Here is an 18,269-nt window from a genome sequence, read left to right as displayed (position 1 = left end):
CCGGTTACAGGTTACTCAACCAGTAAACAAGATGAAGGTATTTTGCTCGACATTAATAGCTCCTGACCACAAAAAATAAAGGATGTTCTTTTTACGACAGCGTGAGCACTCAACTTTCATTCTGTCCTTGTATATCGTTAATTAAATACCGTTTCTACAGATCAAGTTTTATGAGTCTTTGTCGTGACCAAGATGGAATAATTAAGTGAAAAAAGTTAACCTTTAGCTCATTTATGTCCTTTAAGTTTTCACTGATGTTCTTATATTGTACTAGCTTTTTGATATCGGTTTTTTAATCTCTTAGGATTTTAGATTGTCTTGTATTTTTAATTCGTTTTTCTCACGTGGGCTACAGGTTTGTTTTGTCAGTTCTATACTATTGTGTACTACCCTCCTTAAATAAGGACTTTACTCACTCACTCACTCACTCACTCACTCAACAACTGCAAAGTGCACTCGTTAGTGAAAATGAGTTTTTAAAGCTGAGCTCTTTTGTATTGTGATAAGGAGGTGCAAATGAGACGCAATGTGGTTTTCTGCAATCCCGCAAATTAGTGGAAATGCTCGCCTAATGTCTGGTGCCGTTATTGACTTTTCACTATTGATTTCAGCTCCACCCAATATTAGGAAAATTGATCCGCCGATTTTATCAGTTCCACCCTATATTTGGAAGAGCGATCCGCCGATTTCATCAGGCACGGAGGAAAACGTGACACTTCGCTGTCACGCACGGGGTTACCCAGGGCCGACTTTTCACTGGATTCTGCCCGATGGCTACTTTGTCAATGCGTCGCGTTACGTTCATGAAACCGAATTTCTTGATGATGGTACTAATAGAACGAGAGGGAAAATTCTTCAGAAAGATGGCTCTTTACTGGTGTTTAACACTCGAGTTGGCGACAGTGGAATTTACAAGTGTCGCGCTGTCAATTTGGCTGGAAGAGATGAAAAAAGTGTTAACCTTACAGTAAACAAAGGTGAGAGCAAAATCATAGAAACGTTTGTCTTCTTGTGATCAAGAGTTATCCCTGTCCGCTACCGCTTGATAGAAAATTAGTGAGTAGTTTCTAGAAGCCCATTATGTACCAGGAGAATCCAACTTCATTGTATTTGTGGAACTGCGTTTTTGACAGGTATTCCGCGAAACCAGACCTTCCAGCGTATCACAAGTCTTGCAACAGCATGATAAATTATTACCCATATCCGGGGTTAAGAAAGGCCACTCATGCAAGCCAAATCTTATTTAAGAACTACTTTAAAGATGGTTTGATGTGTGAAAATGCCATAACGTACACTTACGTGCTGTTGAGTTTTAAGCTCCTAAATTCGGGCTCCTAGTAGAGGTGGTAGGATTTTGTGTGAAGAATTTGAGGCAAACTGTTTACAGGATTGTTCTCTGGGGTGCAAGCGTTGCACGTTCTTAAGCACAATTAACCGCTTGCAGGATTTCTTTTTTTTAGGTAATCTTCCTTGCTTGAATGTTGTTGTTTTTTGTTTGTTTTTGTTTATTTGTTTTGTTTTGTTTATATATTTCTAATGGTCCGCCCTTTAATTACTTTTGTTCGACATCCTGCTTTCGAACATTTTGTCACGTCACGAGAGATTGAATGTGAAACACCTATCGCGGAAAATTCCAAATAGATGCGTCCTGAAATTAAACATTTGAATTTTAGATATCGTGGAAGTTGATGTGGCAATAACTCTTGAGGATGAAGTCTTCGACGAAGACTTGGAAAACAAGTCGTCAGTAAGGTATCAAGAAATGGAAAAAAAGGTTGAAAAAGAGGTAGGAGTATAATATCGATTCGCGTGAATGCGTGGACGATTGCAGAAATGAAAATGATCCTCGTTGATTGGTCAAGAAATATGTTGCTAGAGGTGATGATAGTACTGAAAGACTTCGTGTCAACTGATGATTAGAATTAAAAGACTCAGAGAGCAAAACAACTTCATTTCTACGTGTTGATAATAGTCACCGACATCATCATCATTATCATCTCTATCGTCATCGATCGGCTGATCCGATCCTGGTGTCACAATGTTAGCAGCTGAAGCTAAACGTCCTGCAAATACAGTGTGCGTGTTAGGGTTAGGGTTCTTGTTTCCTCTTCCTCTTGATGAGCGTAAACTTATCCTTCACAGGCTCATACATTTCATTATCAGCATTTCGGCTAAATATTTAAATCGATGCGCAACAGATCTCTTACAGTAATTCAGCTTTCCTCTTTGTGGGTTTTGTTACGAAAACGTGTACTGTTACGATTTGAAATGCTTCTTTCTTTACCTTTTTCGACAGCTGACTGAGTTATTCATGCATATCGAAGGATTTGAAAGAATTGAAATTCTTGGATTTGTGTGAGTGAATGAGATAATTATTTTCAAAATCTACCGTTTATTTAACTGCTATTCCTTTGAATGAAAGTATTAGCTTTAGCTCAGATCAATTTATTTGTTATTTCGAGAGGGATACGAGTTTGGAAAGAAAACTCCAAAGGCTTGTTACTCATATTATTGGTCTTAATTACACTGAGGCGGGACAAAACTGCAAACCAATGAAAAGTTCTGTTCATATTGGACAAAATTGTGATAATTAGCAACTATTCACCGAAGTGGAGGTGGCTAGTGGTGGATAGTTAAAAAATACAAATATCCAACACTAGCCACCCACACTGAGGTGAATGGTTGTTTTCGTATATACTAAAACAGTGAGATAATACAGCACAAAAAGATGATTTTGACTCATTTATTCCTGCAAAGACTACAACATTTTCGGGCGCAAATTCCGCGCGAATTGCTTGGAGGTGAATAGCAAAGGATATCCGGAGTTTGAGTAGCCAATCAGCGCGCGCGATCAACGCTATCCACTGTTTTAGTTTTTACTAATGTCTGTTTTTTGTAGAGTGCGCTGACTGGTTGAGTTAATATTCAACTTTCCGCACACTACAAGCCACTTATCAACGACATCAAAAGCAGACAAATAATGTACTGGCCAACTTATTTTAGTAACAATATTTGATCGACTTATTTTACGAAGAATACACGTACAGACATTAGACTAACATGGATCGAAACGCGTCAATCACTGTTTATAGTCTTCACAGCCAATATCATCAAGGCTTAACTGACAGTTGACAAATGACATCACGACTTCGTTGACCAATCGCGTCAACGAGCAGATTATTTATACCATCTATTGACGTTTTTCAAAGCGAAACGCCATTTAATGTCACCCCAAACATATGCTTCCTTCTCAGGACTTCACCCGTACGATCGATCGTGCTTAACTCGTTGTAATATTATATTCTTGTTTGTAAATGTAGCTTCTATCTGTTATGATGTGATGCGTGAAGCGTTTGAGTGAATCCTTTTAATCCAGCCCCACATGCTGATCAAAACTGATCGGAAATCTCGAGGCCCATCTCCTCCTTGTACTGCAGCAACGAATGCAAACAAAAGAAGTGAATGCTTGTTAGATGAAAGCTTACATCAGATTAAATTTGATTCTGCACTCTTTCAACAAAATTTCCGCCATTTTTAACACTTTAACAATGTTTTAATATTGTTAAAATTGTGTTAAAAATGATGAAATTTAAAAACGTCCTGACTAAATTCTCTCGACGTTTGGTTCAAGAATGTGTTGAATGCATGTTTAAGGAAATGTGAAACCGATAGTGCTGACCAGAAAGGACTTTAAAATTAAAGGAGACTTTAATTTTTGTTACAGAAATAGCAGTGCCAAAGTACTTGTTCGGGTAACTCTTAACGTGGACAAAACCGAACAAAAGGAGCCGACGGTGATTGTAAAGAAAGTTGGCAAAGCTCTGGCAGTGAGCGATTGTATTTCTAAAATTTACCATTTATTTACAAAACTGCAAACCGATGCATAAATGGCAATGTACATCCTAAGCCTCACACTCGTGTGAAAAATCCTTTGTCTAGAAACATACGTACGAGACTAAGGTTGTACAAATTTAGGCGCCAATCACTGTATGTGGTCTTCACATCCAATGACATCAAGACTTAACTGATAGTCGACCAATAACATCACGACTTCGTTCCATTGACCAATCCTCTTCAACGACCATTTTATTTATTGCATCTACTGACGATAGACAAATCACCTGATTCCGACACTGACCGATGATGGTCTCCCTTCTGCTTGTCAAAAGGTCAGTCTCTGTCATCCCAAACAGTAGCCTGTACTACACTCACCCGGACGATCGTACTTCACTTAGTTATTAATATCATATTATTGCATGGAAATATGGCTTCTTTTTGTTCTGATGTCATAGGTGAAGCTTTGAAGTGAATAATTTTAACACAGCGACACACTGAACAAAAATGATCGAAAATCTCGAGGCCTATCTCATCCTTGTCACTACTGCAATAACGAGAGCAAAACAAATTCAATGGTTGTTCGATGAAAGCTTAAATCAGGTTAACTTTGATTCTGCACTCTTTCAGTAAGATTTGATCATTTTAAACATTTATTACAATGTTGAACGACCCGATCAAACGCTCTCGACGTTTAGTGCCATAAAGTATTGAATGCATGTTTAAACAAATGTCAAAACGCTTATGCGGGCCTCAAAGTACAGTTACTATTAACCCATTGACACTTCAAACGCCCTAGGACGCCCCAAATTGACGAGTAAAATCGTCTAGCGTTAGACAGAGTAAAATCTGTCAAGTCTCACTCCCAGTGGTCAATTGGTTAATGAAGACTTGATTTTTTTTATTTATTATGAGTATAAACACACAGGTGATTATACAAAATCACGCGCTCTCATTGGCTCGCTATCTCGGATTATCAGCCGATAATCACCTCGACGGATAAAATGGCTGCCAGTAGTCGTTTTGCCACTGTAAGTGAAGATGATTTCGCGTTGAAGTGTTTTTTTTTCTCTTTTTTGAAATAATCACCTGTGTATTTATACTAAAACAATTATTCGCCTTCGGCGAATAATTGTTAATTATTATTATTTTATTTATTTATTACAGAAATGGCAGTGTCAAAGTACGTTTTCGGGTCATTGTTAAAGTGGACAAAACCGACGAAAAGGAGCCGACGGTGGTTGCAGAGAAAGTTGGCAAAACTCTTAGAGTGAGCGTGAAGAGTGGTAAAATAGGCAGCCTCAAAGTGAAACCAGTTTTTCAATTAAGAGGTTTGTAAAACCCTGTTGTGACAAGACAATATCCGCAAGAAATCAGATTGGAGATTTTGTGACGAATACATCACAATGAACCGACGTAAACATTTTCATTCATGGCAGTTGAGACCGCCATGTTGGTTTCTTACGCTAATTGCCCGGGATGTATACTCGATTATCATGCAAATCCCTTCCTTTTTCTGCCTAAAAAGAACTGCTGTTTACGTGTGTGAAAAAAGAAACAAAAATTTCATCTTCGGTTAAACTGAGTTCTGTTTGATTTAAAGTCACGTTTTCGAGTGCTCCAATTTGCCTAAATTGTCTTAGTCCCCATCAGCGTCAGAAAAGTGTCCATTTTTATACCACGTTTTGCGGGGAATAAACAATAGACCGATGTTGTAACCAATTCAAACCCTTTGGGAATAAAACGCTTTCTTCCAGGTATTTGCATATCATTTACCTGTGATTGCTACATTATAATGCAAACACAACACACAAGGAATGTTAACCTCGGGAGATTTTAATTGGGTACAACATTTGGTTTATTGTTAATTTCCCGCAAAAAAGACACTTTTATGACGTTGGTGGAGACGGACCTGATACCAGATACTTACTCTTGGGTAATCGATAACCCCAGGATTAAAATTACCACCATAGGACAATCACATGACTTTGGAGGGCATATAGTTTATTTGTGGCCCGAGTAGCATCATAACGAATTGCGCCAGAGCGGAGCGAGGGTGCAAATGATGCTACGAGCCGATGCAACGTACCAATTCATTTAATAAGAAAAACTTCTTTAACAGAGATGGAGCATGAAACTATGGTATGGAAATGTCCCTCAGTCTATACAAGCAAAGGTTGTGAGAATGAAAGGAATGTATACATTTGAAGTGCGGATTGTAGACCAAATGAAGAAGTAATCCTCTCACTTAAGGACGTTCGCGCTAATTGTTTGTGCGCAACGTTACTGCGCAGGTAACGCGACTGTAATATGTCACGCATTACTTCGAGCATTAGTGAAGCTGAGGTTTTAAAACCTTTGCAAAAACCGTGGACGATAAGTCTTGCACAGCGCTGGATCAGAGAAGATCGTGATCAGTCAAAATTGATTTAAAATATTTATGAAAGTCAAGTAGACTACTGCACGACTGATATTCGCGAGGTTTTATCAGTCGTGCACTAGTCTACTTGACTTTCATACAAATTTTTCAAGCATCAGTTAAAATAACATGGCGACAAAAATGCCGAGGAAAAAATTCCAGGCCGGCAAAAGAATGGCACATTTATTTCCGAATCATCATGAAACTTCAAAGAGAAGTGAGCGGGAGGATGGAAAAGCTCTGGAAAAGGTAGCTGATCGAGTAGACTAGTGGCTGAAAGTTTGGAAAACTCCAGGACGAACCGTTGCGTAAATTTAATGGGGCTGTCCCTTTCTAATGTTTTTATTACCCTACGAACTTAAGTTCAAAGTGAATGCCTGTTTTTAAAGTTCTTTTCCTTTAGTTTCGTGAAAATTGAGCAGTATTTTCGTCCTCGTCCGCTTGAATAGTGCGGACCTGCGTGGAAACAATCAGCGATTGAATTTCACAAAAAAACACACTCCAGAGGATGAGCATGACGGCAATGAAGAGATATTATACAAAACACCAACCAAATGAAGATGACCCCTGCTTAAAACTTCGTTGCTATGCTCGAGAAAGGTTTTTTTTTTCGGTAAAAACCTTTCATCTCTTCAACGATCGATCCTCTCTTGGGTTCCAGTCCTTGCCCGACAGGTCACGCAAAAGCGTGACAAACGAACTTTTCCAAGAGCTTTGCAAAATCACATCGATTTTACTCGTTCAGATCATCTTACTTTACTTACTATCTACAAAATATGATGAAATGAAAAAATTCTCACCGTAAGAAGTTATCTTTTTTTAACATTTTCTTTCCTCGTGCCATCGAATTCTGGTAGTGGTTGCAACGGATAGAGCTTACGAAAACGCTCGTCGAGGATGAACTCTACTATTTACCACATACCTAGTGGCATACAATTATCTAAAAATCTCACTCCTAAAAACTTATGCACGGAAACTTTCACTCCAACAGTTTATTTTTATGATTTTCGATGGATGAGCAGATGAGCCTACATCTCGCTATTATGACCGATTTCTCGAAATTAAGGCATTTTTCCACTGCCATTTTCTCCGAAACAAAGTCGGTGACCCCCATTTTTTCTTTTCATTTTTGGAGTAAGTACTTTATGACCTAACTCTAGGCGAGAAATGAAGAAAATCTCACCGTAGGAAGATTTTGGCGCGAACGTCCTTAAATAGGACAATCTCATTGGCCGAGCGAAGTTGTTTGACATCTCTGCAGCCAATCAGTATCACGGCGGCAAATGTATTTTCAGCCCGCACATTTGCCGTTTGGCGCGTAAAAAGGCGCGTTTTACAGAGGGCAGTTTGTCATTTGGCCGCGCGTATTGACAATAATACAGCATAAATTATAGCTGTAACCTTACAAAACGTAGAACAACTCAAGACAATCAGCTGTAGTAGATATCACAACAATAATTAAAACCAGGTTCGTTAAAAAGTCTCTAACCTAGCTATTTCTTTGCGGATCTGTTGTAATGGTAACCATCTGTGAATATTTTCCTTTAAACCAAGGCTAAGAGCAAATTATATTTTAAATTATTTTTAATCCAGCAGTCTTGGTGAATTTTTCATCCCCTGCTTTCCCTGCTTGTCTTTATTCCTTTTTCCCTTTGACCCTGAATCTTTTTTTTCTTTTTCAATTCAGAGGTCCCCCCTCCACCGGCTAATCTAGCGTTTAGTGACCTCACATCATCTGACGTTATGGTCACGTGGTCTCACCCCAAATTGCATGACATGTACGCCATTAATGGTTACTGGCTGCAGTTTAAAAAGTTTGGACTGAAAAAATGGACTCAATTCGTCTTCACTGGGGGAGAAGACCACAGGCTTTACAACCTAGAGCAGGATACACCGTATTTCGTGCGGCTGAAATCGGAAAATGAGTTTGGAAAAGGAGAACCTAGTGAGGAATTGCAACTGCGTACCAAAAAAGGTAGGTTTATTGACTGTACATGACAGTAAATTGCGAACTCCGCATTGCTGACTCCTGAAGAGGGGCGTTTGGAAATGACGGCTTGTCCTGTCGGGATCATTATTTGTTGTATGTTTGACAATTTCCAAGAAAATGCAACTTATTAGAGAATGAAAAATTTTCCCTGGACGTTATCGTCATGCTTCAAAAAGAATCTATTGTTCCTGCCATGCAACATGGCTGCCATGCAAAACCTCTATAATTGTTCACTTTATCGCACCTCATATTTCAGATCATACTCGAAATGGTTTGATTGACAGTAGGCAAATTCTGCAACGGGACCAAGGCATTCCCACAGCTAAATCTTTTGACCAATCCCAGACGACTTGTTCTGGAAATGCAAATTAATATGTCACCTTTCACATAATTTGGCACCGCAAGTACATGTCGCAGAAAACAATAGCATTCGGTGTTGTGGTCTGTCCTCCTTTCACATTCATGGCATGAATGTGAAAGGAAGAGAGACCACAACACCGAACAGTGTGTGGGTTCTTTGACGTCCCAACAGTGTTCATCGTGATGATCAACAGCGCCTTCGTCATCTTGACCATTATCAACATCACGGTTAATATGATTGTCATCATGACGTTGATCTTAATTAGTGCCATTTCCATGTTTTTTGCCTCAGCCTCTACAGGGATGAGCACTTCAGCATTGGCACTAGCTATCGCTCTTCCCATCCTCTTACTGCTCATCGTTGGAGTGGGAGCTCTCTTAGTATATAGAAGATGGAGGAAGAGAAAACTGAAGGGTGATTATACAGATGAAACAGTGCCCATGAACCCGGTGACACTGGAAAAAGTAAGTCAGTAATATTAATGATAACCTCTTTATATACCAGTAAACCTCACGATTATGTAGCCTATTAATTGCTGAGATTGTAAAGTAAAAGTAAAAAGTAAAGCAACCATATTTAACGTCGATAACTCGTAACAGTAATTCAACTGACAAACCTGAGGTCGACGGTGCGCTCATTTTACTCCCCCCTCTCCATCAGTGCTCCTTTTTACAGGTATTTAATGCTACTTAGGCTACACTGAAAGGAAAGAAGTCGAAACAAGGATGTGAGATCCGGGGATCGAACTCAGGACCTCTTGCACGAAGGCCGCACACCAACACTAAAGCATCTGAACTTTGCGGTATCAAATATTAGGAACAAGAACAATCCCGATATTTTTTCGATATCTATATTATGAATTAGATTAGGATATCATATGCTTATTCACTACAAGTTAATGCTTCTGAGAAAGTTGCTTTGTGGCTGGTAAAAGCTAGTCTTAGATTTGCGCTACTTTTGTTTAGATGTCAAAATTTGTCCCCATAAAACTCCAAACTCAAAGGAGCTGCGCGTCTTTTACAGTTTCATTGTCTTAGAGGTGTACAAAAAATAGTGTTACGTACGAAAGAGAGAAGTGATCTCCGCACTTACCTCCTGAAGAATTCCAGGTGATCTGGTGACGTGTTTGAAGGACTGGGAAGGAAAATTTTAACGCCGTATCCCACAACCGCCCGCGGTTTTCGGTGTTTTTTTCCGAACTCCCTGCAGTATTTCCATCGCCAAACCTCAACAGATCATTCCGTGTCTACCACATTTCCTGTTACTGAATGAACTGAAGTAGACCCGACGAGATCTAACCTCGCCTCTGCCATGTTGAATTCGAAAGTAAGGCCACGCTCGGTTGTGGGAAACGGCGTTAATTTTTTTTTCTCCCCAGTCCTCCGAATTACGTCACCAGATCACCTGGTTCAGGTGGCTCCAACGGGATTCGAACCCATGGCCTCTGCGAAGCTGATACAATGCCCTACTAACTGAGCTACAAGGCCACTCATCAGTTCGAAGCGTGTCATTTTTTTAGGCTCATTTGTTCCCTTGAAGGAACATTCATTCACAGAATGTTATGTGTAACGTAAACCTTCACCTAAGCTTGATTGTCTGAGTCGTTTCTAAGGCTAAACCTAAATCACTTAATTTTTTCATATTTCTCAATTTCCGTGACAGCAGCGACAATTCGCTGTGAAGGCACCGAACGGAGCAAGCGCATGGCGTGAAATTCCACGTCACCTGGTAACACTGGGCAAAGTTCTTGGAAAAGGAGAGTTTGGAATTGTGGTCAAAGGAGAGTTAACCGAAGAAGATGGCCGCATCGTCCCTTGTGCTGTAAAAAAGCTAAAACGTGAGTAAAGACCAGGACATTCGAATTCCCAGAATCGAAATTCCACATGCCACATGTCATGGAAATACCACAGTCGACGTTTTCAAAATCGAAAGGTCAAAGGGTCAACGTATACTAATAAATAAGCATTCGCAAGAAGGAAGCGTAAACTGGAACGAAATGTACGTCCTCCTTCGAAATCAAATGAAATCAATGAGAATCAAATCAAGTTTTGGCTTTATAGAGGAGGCTATGGGAAACCCGAAATAACTTCCCGGTGAAAACCCTCTCGGGGCAGAGTCGAGGATAAAAAAACGTAACGCACACATGGCGTATCGGACTTTCAGAGGCCATAATGATCCCCGTCGACTTGGAAAGAGTTAAGGCCTTAAAGATATTTAAAAAACAGTAAATGTGTTCATTGCATGCAAGAGCACTTTGAATTGAGTGTCGTTGGTCGTAGAGCCCCATTAATAGCCAATCGGACGCACTTGATTAAATGAGCCAATCACAACGCAGAGAAAATACTGACATGAAAAAAAAAAAAGCCGATGATAAACGCGGGAAACCCTCTGATTGGCTTGGCTTGGAATATGGGAATATGGCGCGTGCTTTAAGAGCCAATCATCAAGCGGGAATAAGGGAATAAAATCACTTTCAATACTCCATTGAAATAATTTCATTTACCTTAATTCTTTTTCGTTTTCGTCAACCAACCAGGTTCAGCGACGGAAAGCGACTTCAACGACTTGCTGAACGAGCTGGAGATAATGTCATCAGTAGGGGATCATCCCAATTTAGTGAACTTGATCGGCGCATGCTCAGTTGACGGTAAGGCCGATTTTAAGTTGACTGCCTCACTTTCCTGCCCCATCCTGTTCGCGCCTCACAAAGTGAGTATTTTCGAAAGATAAAGACTACAATCCATGCATGAATTTTTGTCGACAAATTAGTCTGTAATTCCCACTCTCATTTGACGTAGAAAGGGTTCTATGACATTTTATTCCATAAAGCTCGTTTGTACAAATCTATACGCTTTATTTTCCATGTGAAAAAAGTCCATACAGCCAATCAGAATGGCGTACAGCTCTTTCACGTGTGGAAGTATAATCAATCAACGATAGCGTTAAGGGCTTTCCAAGCCAATCACTCGTGCATCTCGTGCATCTCGAACGTTGTTATTGAATTAAATTAAATATGCATTTGGTTCTATTCTTAGTGATTTTTTTGTTTCTAATTTGCTTTCAAAAAACTTTTGTACGGGGTTGTGTTCACTCGTTGTTTGTTTCAATTCAAAAACCCTTATTCGCTCGTACCTCGCTCGTTCGGTTTTTTGACATAAACAACTCGTGAATAAAACCCCGTACGCGGCACTCTCTATGACGAAAATGATATTTACCGAACAGGACCTCTAATGATTCTGGTGGAATTCGCCGAACACGGCAATCTGCTTCATTATCTTCGTGAACGAAGAAAGCAGAATTATGAAGACATGAATGAATACAAGTTGGAAATCAGCTCATCGGAAAGATTGAGGATAGCATGCGACGTGTGTGAGGGCATGAATCATCTTGCGATAAAGAAGGTAATCTGGTAGGCTTAAATTTTAAAAGGAATACAGTGAAACCTCTGTTCAAGGGTCACCCGCGAGACCAGGGTAGGTGTCCCCTGAGTAGAGGTTGGGATGGGTACAAATATTAATATGATCATTTTAATTTCCGGTGCAAAATTCTGCGGATAATAGAGGTGTCCCAAAGTAAAGGTTCCTCTGTATAAACGATTAATCAATAACGACGAGGACGGCTACAGGAACGCCTCGAAACAATGGGTTTAATTTGTAAAAACAACAGCTCTACACGCACCGCCCCGTTTCACATTTAATACCCTTCAGTTTTTGCCGTTCTCGTCCTGACAACGACTTGAAATGACCAAAATTGCGCAAGCAGCTGATTCGTCAGAACGGTATGGATAGAGCGAGTTTCAATCGAGTGCAGTAAAACCAAAGCCAAAGTAATTACTTTGGCCAATCAAAAAGGACGGAAACAATTCAGTAAACCAATCAAAACTTGAAGTTATTATACGTAGCAGACACAAAATGCGGGAAAATGTGCACTCGCAAGCAACGATTGGTTTTCGTTTCACTTGTGATTGGTTGAAAAAATGGGGGCGAGAACTTTCAACCAATCACTCCGTGAACTAAATGCAAAACCAAAGCAATTCGCTAATTACTTTCTACACTCAATTAAAAATGACTATATTTAAAGAGAAAATTGTAATTCATCATTAGGTGCTCGGGTCGCCTACAAAAACTCAATCATTTCACGTCGTTGTCAAGACGAGAACGGCAAAGAAATGTATCAAAATGTACAACGCACGAGAGGGGTGTGCAGAGCTAGTGTTTTTGCTCATTGAAGCTATTTTTATGTGGCGCTCTCGTAACCGTTGTCGTCGGCCTTGCTTAATTTAATGTCCCTTTGTCGCTAGTGGTCGTATTCTTTTCCGGTCTGCAACACGAAATACGACCTCTGACGTTTCACGTTTTCTTTTAAGTTTGTTATTCAATTGCTGAGAGTCTCGTTTTCTTTGCAATATGCAGCATCTTCCTACATAGACCTCTTTCATAATGGCGGCCAAATAAAATATTCTTTTGTTTTAATGCTAATAAGCCCTACTAGCCTCGTTACGAAAAGCACTTTTCAAAAGAATATTTGTTTCAAAATGAGGGCAGTAGGTCTAATTAACATTAAAACAAAAGAATAAAAAAGTGGTCGCCATTTATGAAAGTAGTCTGGAGCGTTCCATTTAATAAATGCTTACTTTCATACTTTTAAGTCAATTTTTCACTCTTTTTCCGTTTCGTTTTCCCGCAGTGCGCTCATCGAGATCTGGCCGCAAGAAACGTTCTTCTCGCCAAAGGAATGGTGGCTAAAGTGTCCGATTTTGGACTTTCTCGGGACATCTATACCGACGATGCATACGAGAAGAAGACAGCGGTAAGATCGCTCTTTTTCTTAATAATTTTGCTGTTTTCAATAGCAGCTTGTTTTCAAGCTCACCGTTATTCTCAGGAGTACAATTAGGAAAGTAATTATTCACCATTACAGTGTACTATGATGCAACGATATTCTATGGTTGTTCTTCATCTTCAGTAGAATAGCGTTTATTTTCTCACCTTACTTACAGGGAAAGCTTCCAGGTAAATGGATGGCGGTAGAATCTCTCGAACAAGGCGTTTACACCAGTCAAAGTGACGTGTAAGTTTCTCTTCTCTCAAATCTGACCGACTAGTTCGACTGGTCTGGCTGACAGACGGACCGGTACTGACGGAATTGGGGTGTTCTGGTCGCGTCGTCATCGCGCATGTTCCCTTCTGTTATAAAGTGGCCAGGGCGAGTTCTATCAAACATAGTGGAGTCGGCTTCACTTCAGATCAAAGGCCATGGACCTGTTTCTCAAAAGTCCCGAAAGCTTTTCGGGCCCGAAGAGCAATTCGTGAAACTAAGATCTGTTCATTTTGAAGAATCTTTGAACATGTTTTCAACACCAGAGGAAAAAAAATTGCAAAGTTGCTTGACTTGACGCTTTCCTTTTGAAGATACAAGGCGTTTTACTGATATCACTCTCAATACGCCCAAAATGTTTTGGGATCTTACAGAAACGACCACCAGGCCACGTCGCATAAAGTGGTAAAATGAGCCATTCCTTTTCACAGTTGAAAGTAACAGTTATTGAGAATGAAGATTGTTATCAGCTTAAAAGGGGTGATCTTGATATATCACCAAATTCGTATGACTACCAAACTAAGAAAGCTATGGTACTAGTTCGGAGAATGAACTTTTCGATCTTGAGAATGAAAGGGTCAATATAGTATGAGTTAACTGAATAGAGTGTAATATGAAGTGCTAGATTTCAATCCCATATGAACCATGTGAGCGTTAGCCCTACTGATGGAAATGGGCCCACACAAGGACAGAGAAAAACTCTGACCAGGGTGGGAATTGAACCCACGACCTTCGGGTTAGATCTCCGCCGCTCTACCGACTGAGCTACAAGGTCAGACGGGAGCAGGCCGTGAGAAGTGAAGATGTTAAAGTCACGGCAATGAACATGTACAAGTACAAGGAAAGGTTACGTTTATTGGTCGTGGGTTCAATTCCCACCCTGGTCAGAGTTTTTCTCTGTCCTTGTGTGGGCCCATTTCCATCAGTAGGGCTAACGCTCACATGGTTCATATGGGATTGAAATCTAGCACTTCACATTACACTCTATTCAGTTAACTCTGTTTAAAATATAAGTGCTACACGGCCAACGTTTGTATAAACGTAACCTTTCCTTGTACTTCAATATAGTATGGTTACGTTTGTTATCTTCCAGATGGTCTTTTGGTGTACTTCTTTGGGAAATTGAAACTGGAGGTGAGTCCCTTCTCGTGGCCTGCAATTTATTCTTCGTTACACTTATTTGTGTCTCTCAACTCTTTTCACGATCGATGAATTGTACGTTTGCTGTTTCTTATTACTAAGGTTGTACCCCACATGCCGGAATGGTGATTAAAGAACTGCTAGAGAAACTGAAAGCGGGGAGTCGATTGGAGAAACCTCGATACTGCAGCGATTCCCTGTAAGTATCTATAAAGTGATTAAGACAGTGCCTTTTTCAAGTTGTTATTATGTTTAAATTAAACATGCATTGTGCAAGCATTGCTGTTTTCTCCTTGAAGTTTCTCTTTCCGATAATGAAATATCCTTTTTTGGCTTGCGATTTACTGATTAGCCTTAATCGAGCGGCATTCTCCTTCGTTCTCAGGTATGGTGTTATGCTTCGTTGCTGGAATGCAAACCCCAAGACGCGACCAACTTTCGAAGAGTTAAGTGAGGAACTCCATCGAATGCACAGACAAGAAACGGTAGGTCGAATTGTTTGCCATTTTGTTATGAATATCGGCGATAAGAAAGAAAAAAAGCTCAGTATGGAAGAAAGGGTCCAAACAAACATGGCCGTATGTGTAAAGGGTTTGTATAGAGTTTCTAGTTAGAGGTTCGTACGAAAGTTCTTAACAAATCTTTACCACATGACCACATAGGAAGCAGGTTGTCACACTGCCATTTAATTTTCTTGCGCATACGAAACTTTGAATCATTTTACGGAAATTCAAACGCAAATCCTTGATCCAGCCTTGATTGTGGCTGTCTTCAATTCTTTTCTTCTTCAAAACCAATATTGTTAATAAATGTTATGGTACGTTACAATACTCTTTCTTTTTTTTTCTTCTGTCTGGTAGGACTACTTGATTGCTGAAGATTTCAAAATTGAACCAGATAACATTAACACCTCCGTTGAAGATGTGTCAACAGCTTAGAGGACGAAAAGAAGTCATCGTCTGACCGGGTTTTTCGGAAATGTGGTGACCTTGATGGAGTTGAGAGAAGAAGAGGGGTGGGGAGGATGGTGGCGGCCAATGTGGTTGGAAAACTCATTGGATGAAGCGCTACTGGTCAAGTATTTACATAACTAACATTAAATGTACAGTAGAGGTTTTCCTAGAGGACGAAAATTTCGTAATGTATAAAATGGTTTGAACCAAGGAGTTATATACCTCGATGGATTTTGTCGTTTGGGTGAAAGGTGTCCTGAGAAGGTCTGTTGGCAGCGACTGATATTTCAACAACCTGAGCGGAAGTTATCTTCAGAGTCAAGTGACGGTTTGAAATTGAAACGAATAAAGTGATGCCCTGGACTGTGTCGGGATTGGTAGGGGGATGTGTTCGGTTGTGAGGATGGTGATTGGTGATTACGATCCGGTTTGTAAGTAAAGGTTGCTGTAGGTTTGTAAGCTGAGAGAAATTAGAGGTTTGTCTTTGAGGTTTTCGTTTGTAAGGAGCAGGTAAAGGTTGCCAACAGTTTAATGTAGTTTTGTTCCAAGTTTGTATACCAGCTTTCAAGTGCAGGGAGCTGGTGATAATTCGTACAGTAAATAGGTTAAGCACGTAGCAGTGTCCCAGTCGATAGTATGTCTTGTTCCTGTCTGAATGGTGTTCAGCAATATTGTTACTGGGATTATCATTCCGTAGTCACTCGCTTGTGTTCTGTAAGTTTGTGTGTTAAGTTGCTACCGGTTTCACCAATGTAAGTGGCCTGGGAATCGCAGCATGTGATCTTGTATACTGCTCCCTGTGTGTCCTTGGGGTCGTTTTTGTCTTTGACATTAGTTATTAAGCGTCGTAAAGTCGTTAAAGGTCTGTGGCCAACATGTATGTTGTAAAGTTGTAGTACACGTGCGATAGTTTGAGAATTCCCTTTTATGTACTGCATTGTCGCTGTGGTAACTCGACTCTGAAGATGACTTCCGCTCAGGTTATCGAAACGTCAGTCACTACCAGCAGGCCTTCTAAGGCAACGTTCACCCAGAGGATCAAATTCCATCGAGGTAAACTTCTTAATGTTGCATTGGTAAAATTTGTTTGAATATTGTTCGGAAAGACCATAGATTGATACTACGCCATTTATAAACTTAGAAAATTTTGAATATATTTTTTTACACTCTATTAGGCTCTTAAAAGGGAGGATAAAATGACCACGCAATTAGCTTGTCAGTAAACAGCCTGACAAAAGAGAGATATTATTACCAAAGTAAACCACTAGGTCACAGGTCACCCTGATAATAGATGGTAAACCTGTGACACGGTAATTTTTTTTTTTTTTCTCAAATACGACATGAAATGACTTTACTCTCATAAAGATGACAGAGATTACGAAGAATACGATGAAACTCCTCAAGTATTATCCCAATATTGTTGCAAGTAGTTAGTTTTTCAAGTAGGATTACATTTTTTCTAGTACTTTTAAGCATTTTTTCTTTTATCGTCCCAGGATGATTCAAAAGAAATTAAGTGTTTTAAAAATATGAATGTGATCTAGCTTGGATTTTTTTGTTTTTGTCTTTTTGGAGAGCTGGATTGTACACAATTACTGCTTGGAATCTTGTTTTTTCCAGCTCACCATGCTGTGCACAAATTGTAACAACACATATTGTAAAGTTCAAAGTGGTACTATGATCAAAAAATCACTTCCTTTTTTCGTCAGATTTTGAAAGTGTGTTTGCTTAACACCTGCCTGGCAAAATTTTGAGCTTTGATTTTTGTCCGAAGGAAGTTTACTTTGAGAGTAAGTTTTGGATTTTACGGTCCGCCATTACACACGTTCAAAACTGACCGACTGGACCTCAGAAGGTTGGACCTAGGGAAAAGTGATGTCATTCACTCAATAGCATAAAATTTCTGCGTGTAAACGCAGTTTATTATGTATGCGAAACACGAGTTTAAAAATCTGAAGGCTCGAAACTCCCGTGCTACATATTAATTTAGTCGCGTATAAACCCATTGCATTCTTAAACTAGTGAGTCTTTGACGTCATTTTCTCCTTGATCCAGCTCTCTCAAGATTTTTAAGTTAGTTATGGCGGACCGTTAAATAAAAAAAATTCAGTTGAAATAAACAAATTAAGGCTTAAAACTTGGGTCACTTACTGTTTAGTTAACCTAGTTTTGAAATCCAAAGGAAAAAAAACAACCGCTGCACTATGTGCTAAATTCACTATTTTGAATCGAACAGTGCAAATTTCACCCCAAAATAGTAACCGTATTCAAATCGATGCGGTTTCGCTGTTTACACGGCAGATGAAACCGTATCGTTTTAAAAACGCTCCACTTTTGGCAGCGTTTTCAAATCGACCAACGGTTTCGCCAACGGTCTCGATCGGTGTCGTGAAAACAGAAAGCGTTACCGCATTGAAACCAATGCGGTTACAAATGCCTTTCAATCCTCCAACATTTCCATCGTGACGTCATCTG

General features: G+C 39.8%; 1 protein-coding gene across 1 annotated transcript in view; it reads left to right on the top strand.

Annotated features, from left to right (window-relative positions):
- The window catches only part of LOC138024944 (uncharacterized), a 69,326-nt gene extending 51,401 nt beyond the window's left edge, over window positions 1-17,925 (top strand). Inside the window, exons 20-34 of the mRNA XM_068872142.1 lie at window positions 612-977; window positions 1,674-1,786; window positions 2,297-2,355; window positions 5,002-5,165; window positions 7,941-8,228; window positions 8,896-9,068; window positions 10,267-10,441; window positions 11,141-11,251; window positions 11,827-12,005; window positions 13,291-13,413; window positions 13,604-13,674; window positions 14,795-14,835; window positions 14,944-15,040; window positions 15,227-15,326; window positions 15,702-17,925. Of these exons, the coding sequence (XP_068728243.1) occupies window positions 612-977; window positions 1,674-1,786; window positions 2,297-2,355; window positions 5,002-5,165; window positions 7,941-8,228; window positions 8,896-9,068; window positions 10,267-10,441; window positions 11,141-11,251; window positions 11,827-12,005; window positions 13,291-13,413; window positions 13,604-13,674; window positions 14,795-14,835; window positions 14,944-15,040; window positions 15,227-15,326; window positions 15,702-15,779 (2,138 nt within the window). The 3' untranslated portion in view covers window positions 15,780-17,925. The remainder of the gene's footprint in view (window positions 1-611; window positions 978-1,673; window positions 1,787-2,296; window positions 2,356-5,001; window positions 5,166-7,940; window positions 8,229-8,895; window positions 9,069-10,266; window positions 10,442-11,140; window positions 11,252-11,826; window positions 12,006-13,290; window positions 13,414-13,603; window positions 13,675-14,794; window positions 14,836-14,943; window positions 15,041-15,226; window positions 15,327-15,701) is intronic.
- Window positions 17,926-18,269: the final 344 nt, after the last annotated feature.

The sequence above is a fragment of the Montipora capricornis genome, chromosome 11 (assembly GCF_036669925.1).
Source record: "Montipora capricornis isolate CH-2021 chromosome 11, ASM3666992v2, whole genome shotgun sequence".
In the NCBI taxonomy this organism is placed as follows: Eukaryota; Metazoa; Cnidaria; class Anthozoa; order Scleractinia; family Acroporidae; genus Montipora; species Montipora capricornis.
Note: the sequence above shows the minus strand (reverse complement) of the source record. Positions and strands in the feature narration are given on the sequence as shown.